Source organism: Beta vulgaris, chromosome 7, assembly GCF_026745355.1.
Source record: "Beta vulgaris subsp. vulgaris cultivar EL10 chromosome 7, EL10.2, whole genome shotgun sequence".
Lineage (NCBI taxonomy): Eukaryota > Viridiplantae > Streptophyta > Magnoliopsida > Caryophyllales > Amaranthaceae > Beta > Beta vulgaris.
The window spans coordinates 22,479,460-22,488,794 of record NC_079208.1 but is presented as its reverse complement, the minus strand read 5'-3'; the positions used below and the strand labels follow the sequence as shown (position 1 = coordinate 22,488,794).

Here is a 9,335-nt window from a genome sequence, read left to right as displayed (position 1 = left end):
ATTAATTGAAAAAGCGGCGATGTAACTTCACTTGGTCCTAAGACACGTGTTGCGATCTTAAGCGGGGGGTTATTGCAACTTCATTTCATCAGTTCGTTTTTCCCCTTAAATGGGGTAGTTACTCTCTATCTCTTCCTTCTTCCTTTTTCTTCTTCATATTCTCTTGCTCTCAGTGACCCTTCGAATTCAGGTAATTTCCTCTCCCAAATTTCTCCTCTTTTCTTCCTTTCTCTAGAATATCAACCCGAATTCTTCACAATTCTTGTTTTCCAGTTAGGTCCGAGTCTTTTTTTTTTTTTAGTATTTTGAGCAGATTTTCTAACTGGGTCTTTGTGGGTTTTTCCAGCTTATTTGGTGTGCTTCGAGTGGGTTCTTTGGTCCCCCTACTAAGTTTTCTCTGACTTTGGGGTAAAATTATGTCTTTTCCTAGTGCTTCCAATGTAAGTGGTCAGGCTAAGCTCAATCATCCTCTTAGATAACTTTGTTGATTTTGATGCGCAAAATGTATTGCGCCTCTCCTAGATTCTTTATTGAGAAACACTTACCAAGCTAGGTCTTTACAGATTCTAACATTGGTATGTCAGTTCCAATGTGTAAAATATCATCGAGTATACACAATAGAAATGCATTTATGCTCCAACTAACCTTGTTGTATTCACAAGATTCCTCCACGTTTCTTTGAAATCCAAATTTCTTAATGGCTTCACCAAAACGTAGATTTCAGCTCCTAGATGTTTGATTCAATCCACAAATGGATTTGTGAAGGTTGCATACTTTTCCAACATTATGATTATCTTCAAAACCTTCTAGTTGTGCCACGTACATATTCTCTTCTAAAATTTTATTTAAGAATGCAGTTTTGAAATCTATTTGTCGGATCTCAGAGTCATGATGAGCTACAATTACTAGGATTATCTGTGGATCTTCGACTCCATTTGGTTGTGTGTAAAATGTTTTCGGTATAAAATGATTTTCATGGAAAATAATTTACAATGAAAAACACAATTTCAAATTTAGTTTCCATTTGTTGATTCCATGTAAGAAAAATGATGAAACGGAAGGAAAATGAAATGGAAAGTAAGAATGTAGTGAGAGGAGTGTACAAGAGAGATAAGGAAAAGGAAGAAAAATAGTTTTGGTTTTCATCATTTGGAGAGCAATTTTACCCCTAAGGAAAATAGTTCTACACTCCTTTGCAAACCACCTAATGTAAAATTGAAAATAAAGGGAAAAAAATTTCTAGGAAAATGTTCTAGGCCCTACCAAATGGGGCCTTCATCTTGAAGACCCATCTGCATCCAATTTTTGGCAATTACTAAATATCAATAGAAGTATATTATGGAGATAATAAAACCATACGAACTTATAAATCAAGGAACGAAATTTAAGCAATAACATTATGAACATGAGATGTCAATTATGTTTTCATATTTGGCATTAAGAGACGACATGAAGTATTTTAGTGTTGCGCTCTTGTCTTCGGACAAGTTGGAGATTGAAGTAATATTATGTCCTTAGATAATTTTTGGCAATTACTAAAAATTAATAGAAATATATTATAGAGATAATGAATTAAATTCTTTAAGTAATCACATTTGTTTGCTAGAAAAAAAGTGCTAATTAGTGGAACAATTAGGTTAGGCTATTGATGGGGAGGTGATAGCTCGGTGAAGTACCACCGCGAATTCTAGCGCACTCCCCAAGATTCGAATGGTCATCTCAACCGTACATTTAATTTTGGATCGTTTTAACTTTGTACTTTAAATTAGTGTGCCCTACCTATTAAAAGTTAATATTCAAACCAATTATCTTTCCTAATTAAAGAAAAAAAAATACTACAACTTAAAATGTAGCGACTGACTGAACGAAAGACCAAGCGCATTTTGGGCGTATAGCCGGCCAAGGAGATTAAATCATGAAGCTTGTGATTAATTCATAAGAGAAACAATATCATGACCGTCGCTAACTCCTCCGCAGGTACTTTTCACTCTTTCCCCCCTATTAATCTGAAATTTTGTGCCCATTTGAATTTAGTTGTTTGTGTTACGTTTAGTTTGCATGATCTATATGTTAAATTGGTACCTTTCGAAATTGGAATTTGGATATGCAACTATTTATTGATTTTCTGCTATCACGAATTTCTCGGCCATTTTTGATTTGAGTTCTACCCTTTGGAATTTGGGTGCAATTTATTGCAGGTTCTGTAAAGGGTGGCAATGAGAAACAGAGATTAGGTTTGCCATTGCCGCCATTATCAACCATTCTTTATCACTTTGGTACAAGTGGGATTTCGGTTGCGACCGCTACCACCATTACTCATCCTTTAGGTTCGTCTCCGGTCTCTCTTTTCGAATGATTTAGTTATGGTAAATTGTTTAGGGTGTATTTGGTTGGATGGAAAACATATTCAATTGAAATTGGTTTTCCATGAAAATCATTTTCTAGAGGAAAACTTAATTCTTGATAAATTTTCCTTTGTTTGGTTGCAAAGAAACTAAATAGAAGAAGGCAAGGGATTGCCTCACGAGGGAAAGTGATTTTTTTCCCTTGGAAAACAAAGTTCCTCCCATATTTTCCCCTCTCAAGTTCAACCCAAACCAAACAAAGGAAAGTATGAAAAATTGTTTTCCAGGACTTTCCTCCCAACCAAACACACTCTTAAGTCACGAATGAATTGATTTCTCATTCAATATTTGAGTAGTAATGCAATCTCTCTTATTAGTCTAGGAGGTTGAAATGCTTGGTTATGATTTATTCTTTGATATGTTGTGACACTGAATCGATATGAAATCTGAATGAAAAGAGTGGGTTTATGATGGGAATATGTTGCCTTTTGGACTTGTGAGTAAGGTTGTGGAACGTTATTGAGCTTTTGATAGGTTCTTCAAGCAATTATTAATTGTTAATGTGAGCTTGACAAGCCTAATTTTTATTTTTTTTATTTTTTGCGTTGGGGGTAAGGTGTGGTAATATGGTTGAATTGTTATGTTGTGTGTGATCATGGGGGATTGTGGGATATTTACCATGCAGTGGATCTTTTGAGGATTAGTATGTGGTATAGAAGGGGATCGTAAATTCCAATGTTGGAGTTTATTCATTGATATTTTAGAAGGCTAGCTATGAGTTAAGTTGGTTACAAAACACTGGAAAACGTAGTGCTCAATGTTGCTTGTGCTACAACCCAAAGCTGGATCAAAAGCATTTTGTTTTGATATGTATTCAGAGATACTAGCTTAGTTCCGCACATGCTTCACTCAATTATTAAAAAAAAAGATTTAATCTGATTATAAGGTTTCATTCACCAAAGTTTCAAATTAAGGGCTTAGGATGATCAATGTGGTTTTACTAACCAAAGTAATTAACCTGAGCTTAATCTACATTTCACTCATGTAAATTTAGGATATTTTTAAATTAGGTTTAGTCAAATAGTTTTGAAGTCAGAATTCACACTTCTCACATAAGAATTTATGGATAAATGTAAACTTTGTAACTCAAAATGAAAATCAGTACAACCCAATAGGCATATTTATAGTAATAGTAATCGTCTAGGATACAAATTCTAATAACTGCTAAGAAGCAAAATTAGATTGACTACTACTTTTCAAAAACTAGCCTACTTGCACAAGAAAATAAGAGAAAGATGGAAACTCCTTTTCCTGGAGCCCAAGCATATGCACAGCTATCTCCATAGCTAACTTAGCTTAGGAAATCAACTTAAGTTAGGATCCAAACCAAGACGAACTAAGGACTAGACTTGTTGCCAAGGAAACTAACATGCTTACATGGAGCCAATTTAGGCCAAACTAACAACTTGGAAACAAACATCCATAAGGGATTTTCGGCCCTGACAAAGAAAAGATTGAAAAAACTAAGTGTACCAAAAACAATTACAACTTGGAAACTCAATGGCCCCTAAAATAGAAGAAACAAAAGCCAATATGTGAAATCTTCGTTTTATGACTAAGGTAAAACCACATTGCTTCACAAGAAACAATTTTAGGGTAATTGAGCACAAATCACTAGACTAATGACTTGTATTTAAACATTTGTTGGTATTTTGTTATTTATGATGAATAGAAACGGGCATGTTAGCAAAGATGCAATTATTGGTATGTTAGCAAAGATGCTGATATGAAAGAGAAGTCGTTATATAGAGTTCTAGTTCTGTTAGGATTCTATGTAAATTAGGAGTTTTATTTTAATTAAGTATTTAAGTGATAAAGGAATCATATTGTACTTAGGAGTCTAATTTCTTATCATTGAGTCTAAGTAGGAGTCTTATTTTACTAATTATATTAGGAATAGGCGTGTGATAAGTATAGGTTATTATTTGTCTTTATCCTTGAGATAAAGATAGATAAGTTTATTAGTTGTTATCTTTAAGATTTACTAGTCATAATAGGTTTAGGAAATCTTGTACTATATATATGGGATTTTCGACCATTAATAATATAGATTAAGAGATTGATGAGATTAGAGTTTTAATTTTCTTTGTGAAAATTTCCGGACTTCTTTGTGATTTCCAAACCTTGAATCAATTACTTTGTGTTTGAGATTTAAGATAGATTACTTAATTACTTTGTGTTTGAGAGTGAATCAAGACCCAATTCGTGAGTTACTTTGTGTTTGATCGAATTGTTCTATCCTTAATACTTAAAGAAAACCCTAAAGATCCAGTCTTTCTTTCAAGATTCTTAGATTTCCGTAAAACTCGACGAAAGCACATCCTCACTCATATCAGATGCAATCATTGGAGATAAGTTGGAATATTCGAGTAAGATGAAATTAATTAATAATGTGTCGTATTCCGTAAAATGAAAGTTAGTTGTTTGTTGGGCTTATTCATCACTTTCCATGCTTGTGGTTGTCAGTCCTTGCATAATAGAAGAGCTGATGTACTATCGGTTATTGATGATTAGGTACATTGCAAGAATAATCTTGAATTCGTTAACCTTTTGTATTTGAGCTTCTTTACAGCCTTGTCACCACTGAAAGAAGTCAATAAATTTTGGTTTCTATTGATTCTTCCCTTGGTTGGGGATTGGGAAAAGGATTATATTATTGGTGGACTTAAATGTGCTAAGCAGCACAATTAGGACATGTCTATTGTTCTTCTTATTGTTGGAACCTTTATAGCCTAATTGATTGCTGAGCTGTGGTTGGAATGGAATTATGCAATTTTGAAGTGAAAATGTGACCTTTCAGTCTTTCCATAACGAATATGGTAGCCTGAAGCTGTTCTCCCTTCCTGTAATGTAATGCAGGTGAACCCTGAGAATATGTTGAAAAGAACAAGTTCTACTTTGGGAGTCTACTGGCACTTCTGAACATATTGATTTTACATTTGCAGATGTTCTGAAAGTAAGGCTTCAAATGCAGTTTATTGGTCAAAGAGGACCTTTAACTGGAATGGTATATATCTAGGTCTCTGAATGTTTACCCTACCCTCCTTTTCTGTTGATATTGGAGAATTGAATGTTCTAGGTAATTTCTTCTTCTGCAGGGACACATCTTTACGCAGATACTGAAAAGAGAAGGGTTGAGCGGATTGTACCTTGGGTTGACACCTGCATTGACAAGGTCAGTTTTGTATGGAGGATTGCGTTTGGGGTTGTATGAACCTTCAAAATATGTGTGTGAAATGGCATTTGGATCTACAAATATCCTTCTTAAAATTGTAGCTGGAGGCCTTGCTGGTTCTGTTGCCACTGCATTGACAAATCCTACTGAAGTTCTGAAGGTGATCCAAATGCATTCCGCTTTCTCCTCAGTTTTCACGTTGCTCTATCTCCCTCTCTGCCAAAGCCTTTTGTAACAAAACACCTTTTCGATCAGGTTCGCTTGCAAATGAATTCAGGGACCAACAGAGGTGCTATAAGGCAAATGCGCAGAATCGCTTCAGAAGAGGGTATAACTGCTCTTTGGAAGGGTGTTGGTCCTGCTATGGCAAGAGCTGCTTCCTTGACTGCATCACAGCTAGCAACGTATGATGAATCTAAGCGAGTTAGTACGCTATTTCCTCTGCTAAGAATATATTTTTAATTACTATAAGAAGATATTGATAGTATAAACATCTTATCTCTTTCTGTATGATCTATGAAGTCAATGAAGTACTTTTTTCTTGCATACAGGCTTTGACAAGATGTACTTCTCTTAAAGAAGGATTTTCTCTGCATCTCATGTATGCAACACTATCTGGCTTTCTCCATATCCTGGTTACAATATCTTCAGCTGAAACATATTTTGCCCTTCTATAACGACCAAAAGTTCATGAATCATATTTTTGCTGCATTGATTGGTGTATGATTTTGTATGTGGCCTACATTCCACATGATACATGATATGCATGTATAAAAGTTGTTTTCTGTCTTGTAGCTTATGCTAGCTCTTTTCATGGTAGCCATTCTGTCTAAGATGTAAATGATGATCATGAAGCGAGCAAAGTTTTACTAATTTACTTTTATGAAATATAGTTTGTGCCTTTAAGTCAGTATTAAAAACAGGGCCAAGTAACTCAGTATGACGTATGTTGTAGCTCACAGTATTCTGCCAAATCATGTTGAGTTGTGTCTTTGAAATTCGTCATGACATTTCATTTCTCCTTCATCTCCAAATTAGGTTGCACAGACTGAAAAGTGCTATGAATTGCATTAGATGATGTCCTCTCAAAAAGTTTGTCTTAAGGGACTTAAATATTGGGCCAAGGGAGTAGTTCTACTGGAAGAGAATAGTGTTTATAGGTTTACTGGGAATGACTTTTTTCATATACACAATGAAGGTCAAGTACTATAGCTGGTGTTACAAGCACTCTGGTCACGGCTCCCATGGATATGATCAAAACGCGTCTAATGTTGCAAAGGGGATCAAGTGGCAGGAACTATAAGAATGGATTTCATTGTGCCTACCAGGTACTGAATAGTCTTAACGCTGTCTTGACATTTGGCAGTATGTTTCATATTCCTATGATTTTTAGCGACTGTTTGAACCAAGATCACCTTAAAAGTCCTGCCTGAATAAGGCTTTATGAGACTTCTATTTGTATGTTAATCTTAACCAAGAGATAACTGAGGCTTGGACATCGTCATTTCACACTCAACTGGGAGTTGAATGTAATTTACTTTGTCCCTAGAGGACCTATCTCTGCGACCATCTCAAATTGACTTGGAATTTTTACGCGTCATTTTCTGGATATCTCACTACTACACTAAAATTGGTCACTGTTTCTCCATCTCAGGCATCACTTTCTTTTCATAACATTATCCCAACTTTCAGGCTAGGTTGCTCATTGTGGCACAGAGCGAGTGCTAATATCTGCTGCTCGTTGTCTATGGATTATCTCTTGTCACTATCTCCAAACTAATCTATACAATACTCTCTCCGGCCCATATTTATCTTTCCCCTTGTCCCAAACTGAAGTGAATCTCTCTATCCATCATATTTCTCTTCGTTTGAACACTTCTGTTTACTACTTTTTATTTCTATCCCACTTTCTAACATTATTTTCTGAACTCTGACATTTAATCATTTATGAATGGGAAGATAAATTTAGAATCGAGAGTGGATGCAACTGTTTAAGCTCCCTCATTCCCTACCGAGTATTAAAAAAGAGTCCCTTGCCTATAAATGTTGAGTTGGAGAAAGCCTGTTTGTGGCTTGTTCACTTTCCTCATGCCATCATGACCGCTGTCTCTTCAACATGTTAAAATCAGCAAAAGGATGACTTTCACTGGAAATTGATTCTGCCTTTTCTTAGATGCCTTTTCCTGTAGAATGATCCGGGTTCTATATGAAGTTACTGGATATTTGTGATGCCCTTTGTTTCCTATTTTATCCTGGCCTTACCATAAATTGGTGCAAACAAGCTCCCCTGCGCTTTGAAACTTGACCCTGGTGTGGCTGACCGAAACTGCCCATCAAATGAAGGACCTGCCCAGTCTCTTCAAACCTGCCCAGACCGTTGCGTCCGTATAGTTAACATGGCAGAGAACAGGTGCTTTTAATTTAAACAAGTGTGGAGACTTGGCTTGCTGATTTCTCTAGCTTGGTGATGTCTGTTATAAATTCTACATAACCTAAATGATTTAAGGTGTAAGCTTCTCTCTGTCCTTCCTAGCAATGCTGGCATTAGAAGACTTTGATGTCTTATCAGACCTTAAGTAGACGTGCCATATATTTTATCCTGTATCTAGTACTTTTCTTATAAATATATATGTCGCTGTATCATCATCAGTTAACTGCCAAATCAATCTTTTAAATTGGTATCTAGATTTATCATGTCACTTGTGTTTGCAGGTCATCCGCACAGAGGGTCCTCTTGCTCTTTACAAAGGGTGAGATTGATCAGCTATTTTCTGATCTGAACTTCAAAATTTTATTGCAATAAAAAAAATAAGAAAGAAAGAGAGCAAAGAGAGAGATGAGTGTTAATTCTACTGGTATTGAGATCTTTTCTTACTCGTTAACTTAGCACCTTGCTGAATGAAGCTATAATGTTTCTTCTAATCAGGGGATTTACGATTTTTGCACGGTTGGGTCCACAAACTACAATTACCTTTGTACTTTGTGAAAAGCTCCGTGAGCTCTCGGGACTCCGTTCCATTTAGTTCAGGCGTTTTGATCAAATTTCTGGCGTAACCTGTTCCAAATTAGATTAGACAGGATTGTTTTTGTCCATTTTATTTGGTGATCTGAAGGGGAGTGACGAGAACAGCTCCTACACAGTTTTGCATAGTCTGATCACGTAATATTCTTTGAACATAAGTTTTCTTTTGTCTAAGATGGAATGTTGTTTTAAACTTAATTTTGATTCATGTTATATCTCATTGAGTATCCTTGGCTACTCAATTTGTAATTTAATTACTATGAGTTGGGACATGAAGAGCAACTGTCATGATGAACTGTATTGATCTGTCCGTGCTTGCTGTAGCACCAATAAAAGCAGTAGTTGCTGATCTGCTGGTGGCTGGCTGTCTTTTTTCTATTTTTCATTTTAAATTTTTTGTAAGGTAAGATTTAGCCTAGATTTCGGCTAAGGGTGATAAATCCATATCAGATGCGCCCATTATAAGTTGCATTTCGATAAACTTGATGCCTTTTCACAATGTTTCGGGACTGAGTTTCAATTTTTATTTTCTGTGCAACTTTGAAACTACAATAATGAATAATGATATATGGCATCATTTTATTTGGTAACAAGTACTCACAACAAACAACATTGAACAAACAAGCCTAAACAAGTTACCCCTTCCTCGCCATGACAGCTAGAACATGAGCAGGTTGAACTAAGCGCTTACCAACTCGAGTGATTCTAATGTTTACACGACATGAACTTATTA

The 9,335-nt window shown here is 35.7% G+C and overlaps 1 protein-coding gene across 6 annotated transcripts; it reads left to right on the top strand.

The window, feature by feature from the left end:
* Nucleotides 1–1,832: 1,832 nt before the first annotated feature.
* On the top strand, nucleotides 1,833–8,953 carry LOC104908964 (uncharacterized). Of its 6 annotated transcripts, XM_010698132.4 has the most exons (9): nucleotides 1,833–1,977; nucleotides 2,199–2,327; nucleotides 5,351–5,412; nucleotides 5,504–5,740; nucleotides 5,836–6,003; nucleotides 6,132–6,181; nucleotides 6,779–6,908; nucleotides 8,293–8,330; nucleotides 8,507–8,953. In XM_010698132.4, exons 1-9 carry the CDS (start codon nucleotides 1,953–1,955, stop codon nucleotides 8,601–8,603), a joined length of 936 nt encoding a protein of 311 aa, XP_010696434.1. In that variant the 5' UTR covers nucleotides 1,833–1,952; the 3' UTR covers nucleotides 8,604–8,953. The 6 variants fall into 6 exon arrangements, with proteins under 6 accessions (XP_010696434.1, XP_010696435.2, XP_048504206.1 ...); XM_010698133.4 differs by lacking the exon at nucleotides 6,779–6,908; XM_048648249.2 differs by lacking the exon at nucleotides 8,293–8,330.
* Nucleotides 8,954–9,335: the final 382 nt, after the last annotated feature.

What these genes read in the sequence shown, in the direction of transcription:
- LOC104908964 (XM_010698132.4), top strand. Translation starts at nt 1,953, where the DNA reads ATGACCGTCGCTAACTCCTCCGCAG. An exon ending in CACCATTACTCATCCTTTAG is followed by an intron (nt 2,328 to 5,350) that starts GTTCGTCTCCGG and finishes TTACATTTGCAG; the next exon opens with ATGTTCTGAAAGTAAGGCTT. An exon ending in ATCCTACTGAAGTTCTGAAG is followed by an intron (nt 5,741 to 5,835) that starts GTGATCCAAATG and finishes CTTTTCGATCAG; the next exon opens with GTTCGCTTGCAAATGAATTC.